This window comes from Bacillus rossius, chromosome 5 (assembly GCF_032445375.1).
Source record: "Bacillus rossius redtenbacheri isolate Brsri chromosome 5, Brsri_v3, whole genome shotgun sequence".
Classification (NCBI taxonomy): Eukaryota; Metazoa; Arthropoda; class Insecta; order Phasmatodea; family Bacillidae; genus Bacillus; species Bacillus rossius.
The window spans coordinates 12,254,982-12,280,001 of NC_086333.1; the positions used below are offsets into that span (position 1 = coordinate 12,254,982).

At 36.7% G+C, this 25,020-nt stretch overlaps 1 protein-coding gene across 1 annotated transcript in view; it reads left to right on the forward strand.

Moving 5' to 3' along the window:
• LOC134531594 (exportin-5) overlaps positions 1-25,020 on the forward strand; it is a 298,110-nt gene that overhangs the window by 60,385 nt on the left and 212,705 nt on the right. Inside the window, exons 6-8 of the mRNA XM_063367321.1 lie at positions 5,559-5,705; positions 10,428-10,679; positions 23,244-23,519. Of these exons, the coding sequence (XP_063223391.1) occupies positions 5,559-5,705; positions 10,428-10,679; positions 23,244-23,519 (675 nt within the window). The remainder of the gene's footprint in view (positions 1-5,558; positions 5,706-10,427; positions 10,680-23,243; positions 23,520-25,020) is intronic.

Here is a 25,020-nt window from a genome sequence, read left to right on the forward strand (position 1 = left end):
TCCCACTATCCGTTAAAGCAAGCAAAACCCTGGCAAAAGTGTGGTTTTTGTTTTGACCAGGGCAATTATCCATGATGTTTTTTAATCTCTTCAACATGTATCATTCTTTGAAGATGAAGGTCTTGTTCATCTTTTGTTTCCATCCCTTACAGTGTGTCAAAAATAGTTGCTTTGTCAACTTCATCAAATTTCTCGCAACATTTTCTTTGGCATCTGAAATTAAATGAATAGGATTGGTTTATTATTTTACTTTCACAGCTTATATTTCACAGACTCATAAATTACATTGCCGAAATTACAATATTTATGCGGATATTTAATAACTACAACAATTTAAAAACAACGAATTTACCGACTGAAAATAATTATATTATTGACTGATGAAAAAGGAGATGTCATTGTTTCGTACATTTATCCTTTTCCCTTATTTACGCAATTTGTCTTGTACGTTATAAAGGAGTATAAAAGTTAATTACTACTCTCCCCACACTTACATTTTTCCTTAAATTACAAAATTTGAAAAAAATAATAAAGGGATTTCTCTGTAGTAATTAGTCAAATAAATGCTTCTCACAGATACCGATAACCATTATTTAACGAATAAGTATTCATGGTCTTACCTGCTAGGTGATCGAACTCGCTTTGCTCGTTTTGTTTTCCCTCCATAATCTGTGTACTCTTTTAGATTTTATAATATTCCTCTTATAGCATTCAGGATGTCTAGTTGTGGTGACGAATCAATACTAGAATTCATTATAAAAGCTGTTAAGACCGCAACATACAGACCAACTTGCTTTCCATAACCTTTCGAGAAAACTAAATGTCAACTAAACAAAATGGGAGCCAGAATGGACAGGAGCAGTGTGACCAACATCAACGATGATTGTATTGTTGAAAGATTCAGTGTAAACTAAGTGTATTGCAGAAGAGTACCCGAGTCAATGACTGAGGTACTTTTCTGCAATACATTCAGTTTCAGAAACCTCTATTAAGCAGTGCATATACATGGCACAGGGTTCCTTACTGCACTAGAATGTGCGTCTTTATTAGGAGAACAAACATCTGTTCCTAACGCAAAATCACCAAAAAAGTGACTCAGGTCCCTTTCTGAAATAAGCTGTTCAACTGTAATAATATAAAACTTTATTAGGCTATCCCTTATGAACCCAATTATCCTCACATAGGTCGTAACAATATGGTAACCAAAAATGCACGTGAGTTACTTTACCTCCATAAAAAGTTTCTATTAAATTAGTAATTTCAGCAACCATATCTTTCTGACTTTTTATTTTGTTTCCTTTGTCTACTATCCACATATTACACTCAAATAGTTTTATGAGTGTTATAACTAAATTTGTTATAACAACCCTTCAATGTTCTGTCTCCAAGCTGTGTTTGCCTAATAAATTTCAAGATTTTCTTACCCATACTATTACATAGTTTTTAACCCCGGTGGAGATATGCTCCCTTTCCCAGTAATTACTCCTTGTGCTGTTAGGTCAGAGGCAAGCAGCAAGCTTACTGACGTAGTTACTGACTGGTAACATGCTCCTCAGTCACACCTCTGTAAGTTCTTCGGATGGTCTTGTAAGCTTAGCGATGACACACATTTCGTATTTGCTCCCTTCTCTAAACCTCCCTTTCGCTACTACTTACTTAGTAGTCTTTTTTTTCCTTGTGCTCTGGCTCCTGTAGCCATGCATGATGTGATCATGTGTGTTTAATTTCGTAATCGCTCTGTAACATCGGGATTGTACACTTGTACTTGATTGCTCCATTCCTATTTATGCTGCCATTTGCCCTTTCATGTTTAATGATTCACATTTGGCATAGCTTTTTGTTGAGGTTATGGTACGTTATATGATTCTTTTCTGTTGGTTTGTAGTATATTGCCAGTCAGGGTGACATCACCTGTTCCGCTTGACTGTGTTACTTTTTTGCCCATAGAGTGTATGTAGGTCGTGTGCTCATCTTCGTTAGCGTTACCTTGTAGTTGTATAGAATGTTTTTTTTCTGTAATGAGAATGTTGCGATGTCTGACGTTGATAGCAGACTGTCTTCGTCTTGTCTTTGATGGCGACTTAACGCTTCCTAAGATAGCATGAAAGATTTTTATATTGCTTATGCTTTGGTGGATTTGCTTTTGTTCATGATGTGAGCTATGGCTTATCAGCTATTTAAATTTTGTACGAGTTTGTTAAGGGTCATGTTTGTATTGTATGGTTCTCAAACAATGTACATTTTGCGTTAAGGCAGCTCACAGGCTAGGCTGAAAGCTAATGAGCTTTCATTCTCTTGTGTCACTTATGCTCCAGCTAGGGTAATTGAGTAATGAGACATATGTTGAGGAGTTCATGTTATGTCTTGATCTCATTTGCTTGATTTTCATGTATCTGTATTTAATCATATTTTTTATATGTTTTCACTTTTCAAGTTGTTCCTTAATGGACCTATTGGGTAGGGCTTAACATAGGACCTTAAGTATTCCTATATCTTGGACCACTGTTTCATTGTATTACTTTTAGGGTACGTTTCTAGCATACATTGTAAAGAAATATTTTGTAACATATTATATTAAGGTCTTGTATTGATTCACGTTGTGATACATGCAGGTGTCATAAAGTGTATTGAAGGTTCTCACTGGACATACGTCTTTTCTTGTTAAATTATAACAAAGTTTATTCAAGGTGTCTTTGAAACTTTTTGTTTATTATTGCAATAACATAATGTCTCTTTATGTATGTTTGAAAGTGAGAAGTATTAAATGAGTGCCTTTTCTGAATTCCTTGTTTTTTTTCTTTTTTTTTTCTTCTGTATGTTACATTGCATCTCTTCATACAGATAACATTGCAGAACAAATACGGGACATACTGTCTTGGGCAAGAGGCCCTTTGTAATTTGTCATGTAGGACGTAGGGAAGGGGCTTGTCAAGACTGATTCCTGCCTGTTGGAGAGGGGGCCCTAATTTTTGACTACACTAGAGGGTACGAACCATGGCCTGTGACATTGAAGACTTCAAGGATTTTATACTTCAAATGACAAGACTAAATAATAGGAATGAAATAGTCTATTATAGGGATAAATAGGGATGAAATTGTTAATTGTATTGGATTTTAAAGGATTATGATTGTTAGATTGGGGTATATAAACACTAGCAAAATATTTATCTAAGCTGTTAGCAATAAATAAAGGGTCATTTCTGACTCAATTGTGTACTTTCAGAAATATTTGCTATTTGTAATGTCTCATGTCTCATTCGCTCATTAGGCCAAAATTGTTTAGGATTGTGCTTGATTTTCTTATTAACATTTTGTAGCTAATATTTTTTGTTGCGAGCAAGAAAGACAGCTTCTTTACAGCATTCGGAAAGCAAGAAATATAGTTTAAATTTATGTTATGTCTATACAATTTATGATAATATTATGATAGTCTTAATAGGTTTCTTCTAGTATCAGTGAGGGCAGCTTCAAGTGGTTTTTGTGGTCACGGTCGGGAGGTGATTTGAAAAATAATATAATTATGTAATTCGGAAGCATTTCAGGGTTGTGGTCTAGGCACACCTATCTATCAACTTTATCATCTTTTTGTTGACTGGAGTCATCGGTATATGCAAAAAGTCTTTGAAATTTTTTAAATTGTCATTCCAAGGACAGAGTCCTAGGGCTGTACTGTTGAGTTGGTGTGTAACCATGGGAATTTAATATCAATATAAATTTCATTTTGGCAGACATTTCGATACCATTTCATAGTAAATTGTGTTTTTGATGCAGCAAACCTTTTTGTGATGTTTTGTTGTTAATCTGGAATAGTGTTGTAGTCCGAAGATGGCGGACATTAAGGAGAAATAAAAGCAGTTAAAATAAAAAATGTGTATTTGATACCTTATTTGCATCATAAATAATTTAGATCAACAAATTAAGGAACTTGACATTTTTGTACTCAGAAAATTATTTTCTTCAAGTGTTTATGTATGTGCAATCTAGAACAATTAGAGTTAGCCGGATGTCTAGTTTGTTACAAACTTTGCACGTGCCAGTAGGAGGTATAACTTCCACTTTAAAAATAATCAGAGAAAAAAATATTCATGATAACTGGGTAAACCAGGAATTTCAAATTATACGTTGGTAGACACCATGATCAAGTTTAACTTGTAAATCCTTATATTGGCTCTTAGCTGGTGTGAACATGAACTGACCTTAATACAGTAAACTCTCAACTATCCGGGCTTGGATCTTATATTTAGTTTAATCACTTTTGTTGTTTTCGGAAGCTGTAAAAAAAGATGGCATCGCTCCGGCACACTTCTTCACTTGGCCATTCTATATTTTTAACCACCCTGTTACCATGTAAGAAAGCTGTTTGGTCCGAAAACACCCTCTTAGCTGTCACTTTAGTCACATTTTAAACCCGAGGGCATGTTTGACTGCTGTTTGTTTGTTTCATGAGCTGAGCCATTATGATACTTTCGGCCTGCCATCGGCTGACAGGCGCCCGGCGAGTGACATGACTGTGTTCAGTGTTGCGTTAACTTTCTCTCTTTGGCCGTGTAAATGACCGAAAACTAGCAACATACTTGTCTTATCACGATAGGTTTTCATAATGCCAAAAATAATGTTTCCTCATGCTATTTATTTGCCATGCTTGCAACTGCAACATTCCATGAAACAGTGACACCACGGCTGCATCCATCATTGATTTATGAAAACTTTCCTGTGGTAGGTCTATGAAAAGCAAGCCTCGGAGAGTGGGTGTATTGAAATGCTACTTAAATATTCCTTCAGCCTGGCACAATTTTCTCTGCGTGCTAGTTTTATGAAAAACAGGGAACTGAGAAGAAATACCATGAAGGTTGGTGTGGGTGACTGCTGACTATACGAAGACAGAGAAAGTCCGCATGGCGACACAGTGCCGTATTTTTTACTTTCCTATAAGCTTGGACACAGTACACTAAAACTTAACTTTTGCTCAGAATTCTACAGAAGACAAATATATGGTTCAACCCAAATTCGAGGGCGGCCCTTACCATGAAACAGATTATCTGGGTTATTTTTACATGATTTCAATCATTTCAGACATCAGTAGATCCCAATCAACATGGATAATTGGGAGTTTACTGTACTTTTTTTTAGTATAGTCATTTTTTGAAATTGAGATGTTCTTAATCTCATTTTTTTTACTAGTATCCTCTTTGAGGCCTGACATTGTACCATTGCTTTATATGCTCTAATTTATTAATAAAAATTGTTTAGGCAATGATTGGGGCAAGCCAATTGTGAAGAGAAAGAACATAAGATGAATTACGATGCAATTACTGAAATTTCTTTTAAAATTGCATGCTTTCATTGTTACCAGTTATTCTTTATATGTTTTTTTTTTAAATTATATATTAAGGAAATGTGTGTTTATGTTAAATAGTCTATATTTGGGGCTGTAACACCAACAGACTTTTTTTACCTAATTTTTTTATTTTATTTGTATGACTTTTTAGTAGCAGTATAGAATGTGGTTACGTGTGACAAAATATGTGAAAAATGTAGGCATGCTCATTTATTTTTAGATTGTGAATCGTAAGGGGAGTAAAGAAGATAGGAAACCTCTTCTTGTGTTATTTAATGAAGATTTAATCAAAAGCATCTTCCAGTCAGCTGGCAACCCTGGAAAATCCAAAGAAGAACACTACATGTTTTTGAAGAAACTTACACAGGTTCTGTTTACAGTCAGTTCTTATGTAGTTAATATGTAATAGCATTGTTATTGTTACTACAAAAATTAATTTGAGGGAGATTGGCTATATTATCTTTATTGCTTTTTCAGTCATGAGTCATTAATTGTTCATTTAGACAACACACTTGTCATATCTCACACTTAAAAAAAACTTCCCCCTTCCTACCACCAGTTTGCCCAAACCTGAAGTTGGAGAGACTGGCCCAGGCGACAGTGCAAAATACAAAACTAAACTTTGTGGGGAAAAAAAAAAAAAAAAAAAAAAAAAAAAAAATATATATATATATATATATATATATATATATATTAAATCTAATACATTCAAGACTTCTAGCAAGAAAAAAAAACAGAATGAAAAGGTCTAGACAGAGAATTTTTCTAACTTCATTTCTTATTTTAACAACATACAAAACTGAATTATCTTTGAGAAAAATCTGAAACTACAAATTGCACATCATCACTTGATGTTTTGAACTGACAAAACTTTTGGTTCACCAAATGAAAAAAAATTAATCTTAGTTCAAATAAGATAATACAGTGGTGTAACAGTTTTATCAGTGATTTTGTTTTAAATCACAAAACAAACCTACATAATTTTAGAGATGCAACTAGCCATTAGTCATTATGTAAGTGATGAGAACTTAATCTCCAAGTTATTTATTCAAAATTAACTCCTTATATCACTTTATGATTTTGTTTATTTCTACAATTATATTTAATGTACAGCAAAACTTGCTAAAAATATTTGAAATCACCAAATGTTTTAAAGTTTGTTTATAGATATATTGTGCTTTTTTGATAAGGTTTAAGGGTTTTACAGTATGAACTTGATGTCTCAGTTCATAGTTTGCAAACACACAATATGTATTTTTACCATTAATTACTAATATAGAATTACTGTCTGCAATTTTGTAAATAAGGCTCTTAACTGTCTAATTGTGTTTAATCACAATATGCAAAAAGCTCTTAGGTTAAAACCTTTACATGGACCAGGGCTATGCCCTCCCTTAAATCCAATGTGTTTGGGTTGCTTAAGGCCCTTCTCCTCCCACCAACACCCTTTATGGCCACAACCCAGTTCACACTCCCTGCCAACATGTGCCTCGCAAGAGGTGGGTAGGAACTGGGCCATGTATCCATGTTACCTACCTAATTACCATTTATGTTATTTTTATATTTATTTTAATTTCCTAGTGTGTGTGTTTCAGGCTAATAGAATTAGGATAAAGCAGCACCATGCTCAACCCCTTTGGAACACATCCTCAATTGAGCAATTTATATTTGAGCACAAGTACTAAATACTTACCTGATAAAGAAATATTTGTATTTTTTAATTATTTTAAATTGTAACATTCCTATCTATGGCAAGAATGCATTAGATGATAGGCACAAAGACAAATACACAATTACAATCGAAACAAAACTTAAACACAGAACTACTTATGAACAAAACACACATGTTCAAAGGCATGAAATCAAAACAAAAGTACACATAATTGAACAAAACTAAAACAAAACAGGACAATACATAAAAAAGACAATCATTGAATTCATCATGGGTTTTATATAATTTATCTAGAGCAATTAAATTAGGCTACTTCAACTTAGAAATATATAAAAAAACACATTACATTTATTTTATTATCTAAATAAAAAAAGGAAATAACTATCATACTAATATAACTTTGTGAGAGACTAATATATTAAAAACAGGATAAATACTTGTAAATTGGTATCAAGAGTTTGAAGGGTTTTGCTATATTTAGGGCCTGGAATTTTTTGCGATCATGAATTTTGCTAAAATTTGCGCAAATTTCGCATAAAAACGCGAAAAGTAAGTACATTCGCGAAAACCACAACATTTCAATATTACACTGCGAATATATCCCCGAAAAGTACCATTATTTGCAAATCACTAATACTCATGCAAGTTTAAAGTATCCTTTAACCCAAGTCTTGTGTTTCAGCATAATTACCTTATTTTTACATAAGCCGTGTTCGTGTATGGTTTTGATGCTCAAAATTGATCTCGGGTATAGTTCGCACTAAGTTTCTTCTCATTTGTGCGCCGGGGTTTGTTCAAGTGGCAACCCCGTGTTTCTCCACTCCATTATGCCAATACCGTATTTATTGAGTGCAAGCAAACTCAAACTTTTGCACTCTACTAAAAATAAAAATAATATGTTGCCGAATTCTAAACTACCGTGCACACTTGGTCGGATATCAGAACGCGTTTATTGTATTTTGCGAAAAGTGTATAAAATATTATATCAAAGAAAAAGAATAACCTAATATCTTGTATTTATCCAAGTTGCATCATAAACGGTAAAATGTAAACAAAACAAACCTGGTTTGTCCAGGTTAGCCAACCTAGTTTCTACTAACTTCTCACGTAAGCAAATGCTTCCTTTACGAAGATCATAAATTTCCCAGACTGTGAGAAGTTTTGTTTTGTGTAAAGCTAAACACATATGTTAGCGGCTAACAAATTTATTTTACCATAGTTGTTTATTTTGTGTATCTTCGTAAATAGCAAGAGAATAAGCAAATAATGATTTTGCAGGTACGAAATTAGTCTGCACAGCGAGACTGGGAGTGTGCGGGCATGCGTGACTATCATGCAGCCAGCATATGTTGTTGACGTCACGAGCCGCGACAGCATTCCCAACGTAGTGACATTCCACTGCTGATATTTATTTGCGCGCCAAGTTTAGTTGATTGTTTTCGTAACAGCCTGTATGTAGTAGGTTGCAACACTTTTCTGTCTAGAGTTTGAAAATTCCGAATAATACTTTAAGAGCTCGAGACCGAGCATCAGTATCAGAAACATGGGTTTTATTGTACTGACAATAGCACAGTGATGTGCAAATTTTGCAACTATATAGTTTCATGGGAAAGAAAAGATTCTATTAACAAAGAAATAATTTGCAAAGGGTACACTTAAGTCCAAATGCAGACAGCGAAAGGTTTTTTTCAAAGTATAACACTGTTCTTTCTGATCATCGCCACAGCCTATCAGAAAAAATTACAATTACTAAGTGAAATGTGTTTTGAAGTATAAAAGATTGTAAAGTACTCTGCTTTAACACTGTTTTTTCTATAGTTTGCACATATGAATTTTTTTTAAATGTCTATTTTGTGTAACTATTTTGAATTTAATTGGCTGTTATTATGCATAATAGTCTATTCCTAGTATACATGGATTGTTTATTAAATGTGTAAACTATTAGATTCAATAACTGCAAAATTTAGTCAACATTTAAAATACCGGTAAAATTTCCATTGCATAACGAAAATACCGACTTTAAACCACCGCTTTTCTAATTTGAAAGTACCGCTTTTTTCATACTGAAAACACAGAAATTTTCCAGGCCCTAGCTGTATTACTTTGTTTCCTCACCTAAATGTTCATGACCTAATAGTAATTCAGAATCTTCCTGTCACCATGACACCCTGACCACACCCCAGTCTCTATCGACCGCTGCCTGGAGTAGGCACCTCAAGGACTTTGTTCTTACTGAACCATTGCATCCATCATTTTTAAATAATATTTAATTCCTTTCCTGTATCTCCTAAGCATAATCTGTGTGGTAGACTGTTTTTATTCATAATTTAAGTTCAGTTATGGACAATTTGAATGTACTGACGAGATTTAACCTCTGTACCAGGACACGTGTCCCTAAGCCGGTTGAAATGCAGTTGGCATTTTCATAGCATCATTGCAAGCAGAGTCTTTACTTGCTCTCTCGTGTTGAAATGTATGTGAATAAAAACTATCTTACCATAAACTGAGTACTTTGTCCGCTCAACAAAGTGTGCCCCTGTGGAGAGTCCACTGATGACAACCATGTGTTATAGTAATAGCATGGCCTCCACTCAGTGCGGGTTGATGGGTAGAGTTGGACCAGGAAGGGGACATGGACTACATCATGGCCCAGGAACAGTTGTAAGCCGGGTCCACGTGCCCATCCACCACCAGCGATATTGCTAAATAATTACGCATAATTTCCCCAGACATCAACCTAAATCATTTTTACTTTAATTTTTATTTGGCACTTAATGCTGAACGGTATTGTAGCAAATCACTGTCTTATATATAAAGTAATTTGTTTTATTAACATTTAAATCTTTTAAACAGTTGTATGTAGCACATGGAAATAAATTACGTTGTTGCTATCTGTCAGAAATGAATATAGTCAAGAAGTTTCGTATGGAAAGTATATGGAATATTTTCAAAGTTTTTTATACTAAATTGTATATTATGCATTATTTTATTAACATATTATTTACTTAACTGAAGTGTAATTATAATTATAGACATTTTTAGCTAAATAAATTGTTTTTTGGCTATTTCACACTCCTTCCTTTTGTTACGTTATCAAATGAGGATATAGGAAACTCCATGTGTTGTTTTATTGCCTTTTTTGGCTTCTCTGAATTAACTTATATCTCAGCCATAAATATTTATTTTTGTTCCAATTTTCAGAAATATTTATTTTAGGAAAGGCATCACAAAATATAAACGAGACTTGGGCATTTACTCTGAACTCAAGTACATTACGTATGCCTGAGCCAGGGGGTGCAACAGTTAAACATTGCAGTCACATTTTGAAGGACGTGGGTTTGGATCCTGGTCCATGGCTCTGGTTCCCATGACGTGTGTGCAGTGTGCGGGGATGCAGCACTTCGTCGGTGGTTCCAGGTGCTGACGGGCGTCGGCATGCAGCTGTGCTCGCTGTGGAGCAAGGAGGACGGTCCCGCGGGCTGTCCCAGCAGCTTCTCCACGTACCTGGAGGCCATACTGAACGTGACGTGCCACCCCAGCCTCACGCTCGCCCACTACGCCAACAGCGTCTGGATGTGCTTCTTCAAGCATGACAACATTTCCAAAGACCCCGTCTTCTTCTCCTTCGTGCCCAGATGGGTCGAGAGCACTATTCCTAAAATTGTTAAGGTTTGTGATTTTCTTCTCACGAGATATATTTTGAATTTAAGTTTTTAAGTCTAGTAGAAGTTACTTCTGTTTGCATTGTTTGTTTATGGGTTTCTTTTTATATGTGTATAAATTTGTGAGAACGAATAACAACATAGCTATGTTTATAGGTTTTCTCAGAATTGTTTTCTGATTTATCTTATAATTATTAGGTATTAGGTTCATAGTATTTTACTTTAGACTGCTTCCTTGGTTTGTTTTGGTAGGTAATAAGTAAGAAGGTACTAACTATGGTCAGTACTTACCTACACTAAAAATGGAATATTGTGAGGTCAAACCCTGTTATTTTGTGCCTTGCTGTATTTTCCTGGAAATATGCAACCTTTTCTTTATTTTTCTGAACATAATGACTTGTGGATACAACATTTTCCAAGACAAATCTCCTCTACACATGTTTCCAACCCAGCCTGTATTTCTACAATTTTTACTTCACATTCAGTTACCTGTTTGAACACGTGGCTACCTGTTCCGTAAATTTAATTTTGAAATCATCCGTTTTTATCGTCAACTCTTTATTTTATCACTGTTACAATTTAGGTGTTATGTTATTTTGCATTTCTGTTATTTTGTTGCCTAACTGTAGCCTTGTTTCTGTGAATTTTGATCCATTTTGTTATTTGTTTGTATGATTTAATGTTTCGTTTGAGTGATTTGGTTTCCCAAATCCTGCTGTCCCATTGACATTTCCGGCTTAATTTCCTGAGTGTTTTGTGTGATTTCTTGTTTTGTCTGATCTATTTATGCAACTTCTGTTTGGTCTGATCTATTTTATTTCCTAGATCCTACATTATTCCCATTCATTTTTCAATATCAACTGATTTGACTTATTAAAAAAAAACCAAACCTTAACTCGAACAGGCCTTGCTTGATGTTCCACGTTACTAGTCATTGTCTGGGGACATGAAAAATCCTGACAGTCCATTAAATCAATATTCAAATTTGATTGCGCTTGTAAATTTTCCTAGCCTTCTGCAAAACCACTACTACTTGCAGTACTCATGATTCTTGTTTTACAATGTAACTAGCCTCAGAAACAATTTCTTTACCTTATTATACATAACAAAGACAGTCTTAACTTAAGATTTTTGTACAAATGTTTCCTTTGTTTGACTTGCTACATGCCCACATCTGTTCCACAAAGTCCCGCAATGTGAAGATCTAGAAGTTCTCCGTTGTTGGCGACCTTCCTGTCTTGCAAAGTCCCGTATTGTACTTGCACCGGGAACTGGATACAACTGGATCCCGCTGCTGGCGTTCACACATTCAACTCGTACAGATGTTGCTCCCATGATTGGTAGACACTGCATTCAGTCACTCAGCTAGGCAGCAAACAGCATAGCTGATGACCCTGAGACACCTTCATAGCAGTTCAATTTTCCAAGAAAAAGTTATTTTTTCACTTGATATTAAAAAACATGTTTTTCTTAACTACGCTCTTTTATCGCATAATCGTCGCACGCGCATAATCGTCGCACCCATATTTTAGGGCATCAAAATTTGTATCAAAAAACTCTCGTGTAAATGTCGCATTATGTTTTTGGTCCGGCTATTAGATTCAGAGCACTTTGTGTAGTTATTTTTTCCATATAAAATTATGTATTTTAAAGTAGAAAACTAATATTTTTTTGGACATTACCACTTACAGTAAAACCTTTTTGTTGCGACCCCATTTATTGCGACCACCTCTCTATTACAACCCGATTTCGAGGAACCGTGAAAAAATTGCCGAAAATCTGAAGAAGATCGGACAGAAAATAAGTTTCTTGTGGTGAGTAGCGTGTTACTGTGTTTCTCTTGCCGAGTGCTTCCTGTCGACCGCTGTCAGCGCTTAACAACCCCCATTCCACGTCCCTTTGCAGGCAGGGTGCAGATAAAGGTTTTTGTGGCAACGTGTTTACGTTTAGCTTTTTGCGAGTGTCTAGTGTGGTATGCAGTTAAGGCAAAGCTACCTGCTGGATTTCTCTTGATTTTGATTACTATCGGTTGACAATACACAGCGACCGACTGGATGCACGCCCGCCTCGACTTGTTTTAACTGCTGCAGCGATGTTTATTTTGACAGCTCAAGCAATTATCTTTTCCTGTGGGTTGATAGAAAAAGGTCGCTTCAACCAGCATGAAAAAAAAGGCTACGTTACTTATTCCCCGCGCAGGAAACACACTGGCTGCCATCTGTCTCCCCCGCATTTAGCTTTCTTCTAACATTCCACGTCTCGCCTCTCGTGCGAGCAATAACTAGGGCCACGATTATATGGTGAATCGCAAATTGCGAAATTTTCCGCAAATTTATATGGAAAATGCGAAAAAAATGATTTTTAAGAAAAACCGCTAAATAACACCGAAATTACACAATACAAGTCTCTTATATTTTAATGTGAAAAGCTTGATAGTCAAGACTTGCCCGGGTCCTGGTTGATAAGCTGGAAAAATTTCCTACCTTGCATTTCTACATGCTTCCTCTAATCAGCTTTAGGGCGCCGTCTGGTCAGCGTGATGATAAGAGCGACGCTCAATGGTAGTTCTAGTGCGGTAAAACCTCTAAGTGCAAGGCTCTGAACTGGCGCGCAGTCATCTCGTTCCCGTCAGATAACTGTGAAATTTGAGCGGTGACCGTAACATTATATGGCGGAAAAATAAAGATAAAGGTGTAATGCATTTCCCTCTGATACTTTCAAGAAATTTGTAACGGGTTTTTTACACCTAAAACTTCGAAAACATGCCTTTTAGCCATTTTATCTCAATAGAACCAGTTGGACATTAACAAATTCTTAAATGCTTTTCGTAAACAGACTCCAGTCGGATATCTAGTGTAGTTTGGAAATTGCGTAGGTTTTTCGTGGTTGTGCGCGGCACACGACTGTAGTTGCCATGCGTCACGCACCGAGAATGTTGTCCGGCAGGAAGGGCGAGTATAGTTCATTTGCGGCAAAAATGAATACTTTTACGGCCCTGCTAAATTTTTCCATTAAAGAAATTTTGAAGTTTCAGTGATTTTCCAGCAGAAATAATGTTGTGTAACTAACAAACAAATTGTATCAAAACAATTAACGGTAAATGGCTGTCGCGGGGGCCCTTAAAAATTTTTCATTTTACCAGAAATGGACTATACAAACCTTGCTTTCGTTGCACGCAGTTTGGAGAAGGGGAGGAAGGATGTTGACAGTTTCACATGCCAAAGGACGTTGAGGGAGGAGGGGGAGAGAGACACGATGGTTTGTATGCCTGGGAGGGATGAACCTTGAAGTCTGGAGAAGGGAAGGAGAGGTAAGCCGTATGACGTCATGCATCCGCCGCCTGTGCTGCCGCCAGCCTGTCTAGACGATATTCCCGCGCTCCCACTTACGTTGCACAAGCTACTGCTGCCGTATTTTTAAAGGAAATGTCCCATTATTTTTTTGTTATTCTTACATGAACATTATTGGAAGTATTAAAGCCGACACAAAAATACGCTGTGTGTTAAAATTAACAGATTTTAATGATCTTTCATTTCGTTTTTTTTAAATTTTTTTTCTTCTGATTTTCACATTTTGGTCTAAATGTCCAATTTTTTGACAGTTCCCGAGAATGTATTCGTAAAATCACTGCTTCGTTAAATCCGGGGTTCGTGACATCGGGGTTGTAGTGTATTTAACTACGGCAAGCAGAAAACGTGCATGTAAACTAACCAGTAAAAATAAACTGTCTATTGACATATTTTCTTTAGAGGAGGCCTGTAGGGCGACGGACTTGTCATGAAGGTTGAAGTGGGTTTAAAGCAAAGCCGTCTAGCATTGTGAGTGACAGCATCCTGCCATTGTACGGTTGGTTTCTTAGTGAGTAGCGGTTTGGGGAAAAAAAAAGAGGGGGGGGGGGGTTGATATCAACTGAAAATTTCAGAAAACATCTATTACGACCCCCCCCCATCTATTACGACCCTATTCCTGGGAACCGTGAGGGGTCGTTTCAGAGAGGTTTGACTGTACTTATTTAATTAACGAAAATATGAAGTTGTCTGAAGTGTAAATTTTCTTTTAAAGAAGTTTTTAAACATTATAACCTTTATCTGTTCGTCTGAGTCGCGGCGGTGTACCAGTTACAAAAATGGAGCCATCTCTAGTTGGCATCATTAATGTTTGGTTATGTTGCTTCCCGTATAGAGCATGCACACGTAGTCTAATACAGATTCATGCAACGCGCTATAAAGGCAATATTTACGCTTTATAGAAAGTAAATATTTAATTTCATGTAATATTTATGTAGTTTCTTTATACATATTTCATTATGTTTATTTGGACTCTGTGATCAACCCAGACGGTAAATTTATTTCGTTGTTTGTCTATGTATTACTCTATATATGTTTATTTTATTTTTAAATATTGTCAAAGTTAGTATAGCAGTAGTATTTTGAATTAACAATTAATTTAAAGATGAACACGTCAGAAATGGTCAGTAATTTTATCATCTTTTGTTTTAAAACAAACGAAAGAAAATAGTTTATTAATTATTAGTGAGGAAAAAATATTCTTTTAGAACGCATGGAGACTTGATCGAGACAGCAGCTAAAACGCAACACATTTTTAAATTGATATATAATTTAATACATTTATTCGAAGATTGGAAAAAACCGCTACTACAAATAGTAGTTGAGTTTGTAAGAGAATAACGATATTTAATCTATGGAAGATTATACTCCTATACAGTAGAGCACCCCTCTACCGGAATCATTGGGGGGAGGTCTATTCCGGCTATGGGAAAATTCCGGGTAAGGGGGGTTGCGGTAGGGCCAGCCTCCGGGCCGGTTGAATGACCTTCATTCAAGCAAGCTGGCAGGCACGTGTTTCTTATCTCTATGGGTGGGTGCGTGAGTGAGCGAAGAGGATGATGGAGAAGGTTCGGGGGAGGTAGTAGGACTACAGCTGCGGTGTTGTGTTACTTCTGTGTTGACGTGCTAGTGATTCACACTTCCAGGAGAATGTATAGTCACTGCCACGCACAGTTTACATTTCACATACACAAGAATAACACTTCGAGCATCTCGTTTAAAAACACAGAGATACAGAAATACAGGTAAATGTAGACTGTTTAACCATATATTAATGTATAAATATGTACATAATACATATTTGTACACTGAATTATTGTCTACAAACTGAAAGCATCACACGTTGGAAGTAAATGTTACTGGCTATCACGTGTGTCAGCGTGTGTAGTGGGAGTCGGTGTACATACTCTCGGGCCGGCTGGAATTTTCCGTTTACTTGACATAGTGAAACAATAAAACTACTTACAGCATAAACATCTTTATAGTAATTCACGTCCGACGCGAAAACCAGCGGTGTATTTACGCAATGCGCGGGAAAGACTGGCTATAATTAGCTTTCTGGCAGACGTGTGCGCGTGCGCCTACAAGACATGTATAAATAACACACAGATTCGCAAAACCTTTGAACCATGCCCTTAAACTGTAAACATACCAGTATTTATGAGAGTCTCAACAATTGTACGATGCAAGTCAGTCGTGAAGTATCGGACAGAAAGCTTTAGTGTTCGATAGAATATTTCGCTTGTCGATATCTGAATCCTACATTCTATGTTGTTTAAATTTTGACGTGACAACGTCTAATAAATTGATGAACGCCGGCTGCACGCACGAAAAAGTGTACACTTACGCACATTGTCCCGTTTCGATGTGTCCCGTTACGCTCATTTTATATTGTTCTTTGCTAACCTGAACCTCCTAGCATTGCGACCAAGTCCGTGGCGTAATTCTGTTTTTATGCATTTCAATGTAACTTTTTCATTGCTCTTTGCTAACCCGTTCCTCCTAGCATTGCTGTAGAATCCGAGGTGCAAATATATTATTTTTGACTGCATCTTGGTGTTGGGTAAGCCATTTTCCTTCAAATCATCCTTGAAACACTCCCATTTGTTTCCTACTTTTCCTATCATCGTCCTATCCTTAACAGAATAACACAGATGGATGAAGTTAAATAGCAAACATGTATAAAAGTTATAGTTAAAATAATCTCTTCGTTAAAATAATAAACATACACCAATCCCTCACTTAGCACGACTAATTCGTTCCTAAAAATGTTCGTGTTAATCGAAATCGCGTATTCTGAAGCATTAGTCCCCATAAATATAAGGCTAAATTATTTAATGTGTTCCAAGATGTGTAGGGAAGTAATCTTTACATAATATAAATGCGTAGAATAATACTTGAAAATGCATATGTCCTATCATTTATCTTTTTAAGCCTACCACCGAATACGTTAGATAAAGAAAACATGGCACAGTGTAACGGGAGATAAGTGGTAACATATTTACCGTCAGTCAGCAGGTTGGCTTGCCCGCCCAGGCGTGACCTTCAACACGCGCGCGCGTCTGTCTGCCTGCTGTTGCAAGCAGCTGGATCCTTTGTTATTACGTTTAAAACTTAACAAAATTAAAACACTTTTATGAAATTAAGAACCGGTTTTATATAACTTTAAAACACACAGCCATATGTAAACATTTAATTTGTTATGCACACCTCTTGTAAAAGCGGCTATGTAAACAAATCAGTTAACAGATAAACAGATTTAGATTTTCTCTAGAGCACAAACATAACATTAAAATACGGGTACACTCCCTATTTAATGCGGTTGTCGGGGGACATAACTTTTACCCGCGTTGTTGCATAACCGCGATGTTTCGATGTGACCAAGGTCAAAAGGCATAAAACACCGCCTGTGTTCTAATAGGTCGGCAAGCACGCACAGTATAGACGGCCCGCCTTTGTGCGGACTTTGCATCCGCAGTTTTCACTAAACGCGGGTGAAAAAATAAAAATAATAAATTTTAAAGATAAATATTAAATGTTTAATTGTTTTTATTTTTCCGCGTGCCGCGCACAGTTTGTCGCACGGCCTACGAGCGCGCCACACGCCGCCATACACATGTGCGGCACACAAGCTGCTGCTGCCAGTCTCGTGGTGTTAGCCACAGTATCTGCTTCGTCAGTGTCCGTAACAAAGTAAGTGCAGTGTGTGCGGTTACACACGATTCTGTGGTCGAAGTCTTCTAAAAAGAAAGGCCGTAGTGATACTTCAAACCGAATATGAATCGCAAAGTACCGAGTTTGATTGACAAAATAAAAATTCTAGATTTACTTACAGATAGCTTGTCTTTTGTAGAAGCAGGCCGCAGATACAGGAAAAAAACGATTCTAGCATTCGTACAATAAAAAATAAAGAATCGTCTATCGTGTCAAGTGGTTAAACTTTATTATCCATGCTTACAGTAAATTATAAATGGTCACATGTGGGAAACAAAAATTGCGCCAATTTAATTTTAGCGCAATCAGTGACGCCGTATTAAAAACCGTGTTAAACTTTGTCTTTACTTATTTCACCAAACGCTGTGTCGAGTTGCTGAGTGTGTGTGGCTCGGATCGGCAAGTGTTATATTCCCCAGCCTCTGTTTAAAGGTCGGGAGACCGCTACACATAAACATTTCCGGGACTTGTTTACTACCTCACGGCAAAAGTGGTACAGTATGGTTCACGTAAATATTGGACCACTGGGAATTCCTGGGCAAAGATTAAAAATACGCTAGCCGATTTACTTTACTATTTAATGTTAAAACATTATACCAAAGTAAAAAGATGAACTTGTATAATACAATGAATTACCCAATAATATTACGTCTGTAGGTTTAAGTTGTAACAAAACATTTATATACAGATGTCCAGTAAAGTACCAATTAAGATTCTGGAGTGGAATTTTAAACACCGTACTACCTGATTTTGCCATGTACGCAGCGACGCTGCTCAGTCAAGTGACTCATGCTCTGCCTGTGTGCTGCGTGAACACATTCCCTCCCCCACTCCCCCTGGTGTTTCTGCCCGCTCTAATCTCTACCTCTCTCCATATTCTCGGCTCGTCTCTCCCTACCCAGCGCTTGCCGACAACCAAGCCTATCCAACATCAATCCCCAGCCGAGTCACGCTGGACAATGTCGCTGGATGGTGGGCTTTATCAGGTCCCCTGTCCGATGCTTCATTTGTGAGATAAAGCGACGTTAAGAACTAGAGTTTCAGAAAATATCACTGGGCTGGATTGGACCATAATTTGAAAACCCTACAAGATAGAGGAATGATGTACGGAGATATCTTGTTTAGAATTTTACTGCGGACATTTTCTACGCCTAGGCTTTTTTCTGCCCGATGCTTAGTTTGTTAGTTACAACGCAAAATTATCCTAATCGGCTGTCAACCTTTTATTCCATTATTATTATTCATTTCTGACTGGGGGACATGGTTTGACCCGCGATATACCCGATTCTGCGATCAATCGGGGCGCGATATACCGGGAGTTTACTGTATGTACAATATGTACATATACAAAACATAAAAGTTAGTTAAATATTTTCTGGGGTGAAATTAACACTATCATCTTGCTTTTTTTTTAAAAAAAACGTGTCCAATTTCATCTGCTTTGGTTTCTGTACGGTACGGCCTGGTCTGCAGCCGGGCATCAACGGTAGGGCCTGGTCTGCGGCCGGGCATCAACAGTACGGCCCGGTGTTTGTTTATCTGCGTGCGCATCTCTTTCCCCTCGCATTCCAAACCACTCTTCCCCCCTCGAATTCCATACCTGACGTCGCGTCGTTTCCGAGATTTTTTTTAGCCTGTGGCGATTTCGTGCTAACTGAAATTTACAGACGTGCTATTCGAGACTAGGGCAGTAAAATTTACATCGTGCTAACTGAATTCGCATTAATTGAAGACGTGCTATGCGAGGGATTGGTGTATTTGAATTAATGAGTGCAAATAAAATTAAATTTATCAATTAAATTGTAGATTTCATTTCACTCCTTCTTTGTATCCATACAAAATAGTGATAATTCAATAAGAATGATTCAATTTTATTCATAAAATTATGCAATCATTTCATCAATGTTTTGTTATGACGTTGTCACGTTAAACTATCGTCCGTAAACCGACTTTACAGACAACCAATTTTTTTCATTTGTCTTCGTTAGAAAATCCAGACACCATTAACGAAGCCTTGTTTTCTTAAAACTGTCTGGACTTTGTATCTACGACTGTACGCAATCATAGTACGCTTGATGAAACTAGGCACACATTTGATATGCGAGAATAAATCTTCAATTTTGGAAGTCTTTGTTCATGTCCAGGTACGGATAGCTTTCTCTGTTTATAAAAATTGTTACACTTCGTGTTTGACAATTCTGGAACACAAAGAGGCTCACTCCTGCATTGAGCTGTCTTCCAGTCTGAAGCCTGACGATGATGTATCTTGGTTTTTCTGTTGTGCAGTTGGACTTACTATCCAATTGATACGATGACTTTGAGTCAAGCCAGAATATGTTTCCAGCCTCCAGGATTGGAATTGTACATCAATGTTCTTGCCATTTTCTACATTCTTCAGCATCTTGATACGTTTGACCGTGCTCACTTGGACGTGAGGCAGCATCAACTCGATAGACTGCAGTGTTAGGACACATCCTGTGGATTATCTGCTTCAGCAACTATATTTTATAAATCTATATTCGATAAACCATTAACATAAAACATTTTTAGCCAAAGTGTTACTAGTAGTAGGAGGCAGGAATTCTGCAATTATACAACTGTGTGCACGACACTTACAGACAAGGACAATATGACAAGGCTAAATGACACAATGACAAAAGACAAAAATATAAACAGACAAAAAAAATAAACACAAAATGGTTACTGAATACATGGACAGCTCCTGTCAGCACCAAAAGGGGCAAGCACTAGTACCTGAGCAGAAACCACAACAGGCCAACATACACAAGGTGACATGCCACATACTTACAATGACCTACACAACACAATAAAAACAACCAACAAAAAATAACAGGAAATGAGAAGTACAATCAAGATTTTGATTATAAAGATGATAATACCGTATTTACTCGCATAAAGGCCCCGCCCGCGTATAAGCCCCCCTCCTTGTTTTGTAAACATTTTTTGAGAAAAAATTTAAAAACGTGTTTTTTCTGGGTTTATCTGAGGGCAGGGAAGCTTGGCATGCATCAAACAACAAGCCATGTATTGTGAGCGGACCGTCGTGAGGCATGCCAGACGTAAGCAGTTAGTCCTATCTCAAATGATGACATAAAGATAAAGAAAGCTGGACTGCCGCTGTGTTGATGTGGAGTGTTGTCGGAGAAGAAGAGGGGAAGTGAAGGAGGAAGGGAAGTGGGTCAAGGATTCTAACACTCCTTTGTCTGGTTGGCCGGCTAGCTGGCAGGAGGGAGGTTAAGCCACGCCTCTGCCTCTCTCCCCCCTGCGGAGTCGTTGCCTCTCTACCTCCTGCCGCGTCGCTGCCTCCCCCACCCTACCTCATTCGAACAAAGACGCACGACTTGAAAAGAAAAATCTATTTTTTCCTCCAAATTCGCGTATAGGCCCCCTCCCCTTTTTTGGAGTCGAAAATTTGGGAAAAAAAGGGGGGCCTTTACGCGAGTAAATACGGTAATAATAAATGCAATGGCACAAGGGAAAAAACTACCCTTGGGCACATGTATGATAAAAATATAACAATGATATTTTGAAAATGGTGATAAACAAACTTCAGAAAATATATTTATGATATATAAATAATATAAAAATTAGGGAAAATTAACAGTATGTGTAACAATATGTATAGTGAGGCATTTCTAGGAATTTACAATTAAAAGAACAACAATAGAATAATATAATAAATCAGCAATAACTAAAAGATAATTAATTCAATATGATTAAAAGTACTAATTAAAAGTCTAGACAATTAACAAGCATGGTTTTAAATTAACGAATTTAAAACAAATTTATTGGAGTTTGTAACTAACCTATAGATAATATCATTATTATGGATTGTACTCAAGGGAGATAATAGGCGACTGTTGTATTGAGGTACTCTAAGGCCAGTATTATCTAAAACATATGTACAATTAATTTTGATATTATAACAGTTATAAACAAGAACTGCATCTAAATATGCTCTGCGAGCTGAAATTGAAGTTAAATTTGGTTGAGAAAAATTCTTTGAAGTTATAAGTCTGATGTTTTGTATTGCTTCTATTGTATTACTATTATATTATATGTTTTAATACTATTCCATATTTAAGAACAGTAATTAATTTTAATCTTATTAAAGCAAAATACAGTGAAAGAATGGAATCATAATAAAATTGGTAGCATAATAGGTAATGTATTTAATTTGACCATGGATCTTCTTGAATTAGAAATGATATGAACTACATGATGATGATAGAATAATTTGGAATCTAAAATTATGCCAAGATCTTTTAAAGAGAATGTTTTAAATATTACTTAGAATATATATCTTGACTTTGCATTCTAGTAACAATGGCTGGTATTAAAGCAGCTGGAGTTGTACATTACTCATGGAAAGGGTCATCAAGAGAAAATAATGCTTCATGGGTAAATAATTTTGTTGGTCCTCATCCCTATTATTTAATGTACAGCTTTTAACATCCCACAGATAAAAAAAAATCTGAAGAATCAAAGACTGTAAACATAATTGTGTCAATAACTGCAAAATATGATCTGTGCATACTGAATTACCTTTAAGGTATCTTATGAATTCCATTAACAATAATTTGTTCTATTCGTCCTATCAGGCATTAAAAAAATCTGCACAACCCTACCAGGGTCCTCTTGGTGCTCGGGCCCTGGAGATAAAATTTATCCCCCCCCCCCCCCCCCCCCCCCCCCAATATTGTTTCTCTTGTCGGTTCTGCAGTCAAGTTGACACCTCCCACAACTAATTTTGCAGGACACAAGTAAACAGAATGGTTTCCCAGGTGCTTTCATTTTTTTTGAGGGGGGGGGGGGGGGATCCACATACCTGTTTTTTTTTGCATTCCTTATTTTCAACTGGTCATTTGGCTGAATGACTAGCATGCTGGCTTTTGAACCTTGACATCACAAACTGCAATCATGGTTTTATACCAACACATATTAATAAGGATTCTGTTTACATATAAAATAAATTAAAATAAAATAAATTGCAGTGACAGTGTCACTACCTACCAGTGAACTTAAGATAGTGGTTATGACAACATACAACACAGCCAACAGCAGACAAAACAATGAACTTCAATACTATGATTAATAGGGGTGGATAGAGATGGAGCTTACAATAACTTGTACCATACTTGTAGCATATGTGCACTTTAGCATACCTTAATTTTGGTAATGACATATGATGTGTAGTATTAGATTCCCTATAATGTATATAATTTCTACACTTATGTACCATAATTACAACACATCATACTATAATATTATTATGAATGCTGAAAACTGGTCTAGAACTTAGCTTACTGCTGCTCTGGATTTTGAAACTGTTTTTCCACTTGTGATTACCATATAGTGTATTGTGTTGCATTTATTTATTGTGACTTTGTCCTTTAAGTCTTGTTTCACTTAACCTACTGAAACTAAGGAAACTCCTCGTAGCAAATGCAGGTCACACAATGTTTATAATGGGTTTTGTATGTTCCCAGTCTGACTACCCGATGACAAGGTATAGTGGTAGTCCTGAAGCAGCTTTCTATGCGTGCATGGACCACGACAGTGACGCTGAGTACGCCACCTTCTTCCATCGCTGCCGATTGGAATTCTGCGAAGCCCTAAAAGCTGCAACATTGGTCGCACCACTCGTCACGTATCACTTTGTCGAGAAATGGCTAAGAGTCAGGCTGGAGAAGTCTCTGAAGGAACCACCCACGAAATGCACGCTTCAGTCTCCTGTCTTCCTGGAGTGGGAGGGCTTGTCGCAGGTATGTCATCTGGTTGGATTCTCCAGGCCAGGTCATTAAGGGTAATGATTTGAAGAGCCACTGTGTGGTTAGGGCAGGCTAGGTGAGATGAATCTGCCCTTTGCAGTATGTTGATGAAGTAACAACACAGCACCTATGCCTGAACCCATTAGTGATTAATCCCCAGCCCAGGATGGAATCTAGCGAGTAGACCAAATGGTCAGACCATGTTATGGTGGGATTTATTGGTTGGTTTAAATATATGCATTGAAATAGTCTGCTGGTGTCTAATTGATACAGGACCTGACACATGTCATGCCACTGTTGCCAACCACTGCTGACTACCAGGGTCTGGCTACAAGTCTTGCATGAATGATTTAGGGATTTACAAGTGATATACACTTACTTTATTTGTATTAAGATGTTTTGGTTGCATTAATTTTAATTTCTTCTGCTGTCTGGTTATGATTTAATCTAGGTTTGACCCTTATTTATGCAATTTGTAGTTTTTTTTTCTATGGTATTTATGGATAACTTATCTCACTGCTTAGATTCCCGAGGAATCACACCTGGAATTTTCACAAGTGGAAAACATGGTTGATGTGTTTAGGGCTTTCTCTGATGATACACCCTTTAATCTTAAAGAGGGATTCTGGAAAGTGACCTACACTCACATTGATCAGATGTGATGTAATAGAACGTGTTATAAATAGGACATGCATCTTCTTGAAGAAAGCTACTAAATTGTGCAGCAGAAAGAGTATCTATTTAAGCCTTTGAATAAATTTAATTTTCCTAATATCTAAAATGTGGTTCCTTTTTTTCCCCCTTCATTTTAATTATCTGTATAAACTCAACTGAAGCAAAATAAAGTTACTTCTTTGCCTGCTGTATGTAGATATAACATGCAAATATCCATTTTTGATTTTTGATATCCATTCATGATTTACTTACAATTGTGTAACACTGTTTGCATATCCAAATGACATTAGGTGTATTTATATATCCATATCTGCTTGTTTGGAAGGAACCATTTGTTTCATAAATGCTTTAACACCAATCCCTTACTGTGCACAACTAATGTGTTCCTAAAAATGTTACAGTTGTCCAAAATCACTTATTCTGAAGCATTAGTTTCCATAAATAACAAGGCAATTTTACTTAATGTGTTCCAAAATGTGTAGGGAAATATTATTTACATAATATAAATGTATAGAATGAAACTTAACAATAAATATGTCACACCATTTATCTTTATAAGACTACCATCGAATACTTTGTATGGCAAATTTGACAGAGTGTAATGGGAGATAGTTATCATCAACTGGCTGGTTGACTTGCCAGCCCGGGCGTGACCTTCAACTCACGTCACGTATCTTTCCGCGAACTTTCCAAACCATCCTTTAATGCCAATGAAAATGATGTTACTGTCCGGATATTTACATTTTACTTTTTCAAAAATTAAAGTGCTAATTCGTGTATCACCGCTTGGTTCACATCAATTCTGTCAGGCCCGTGATTT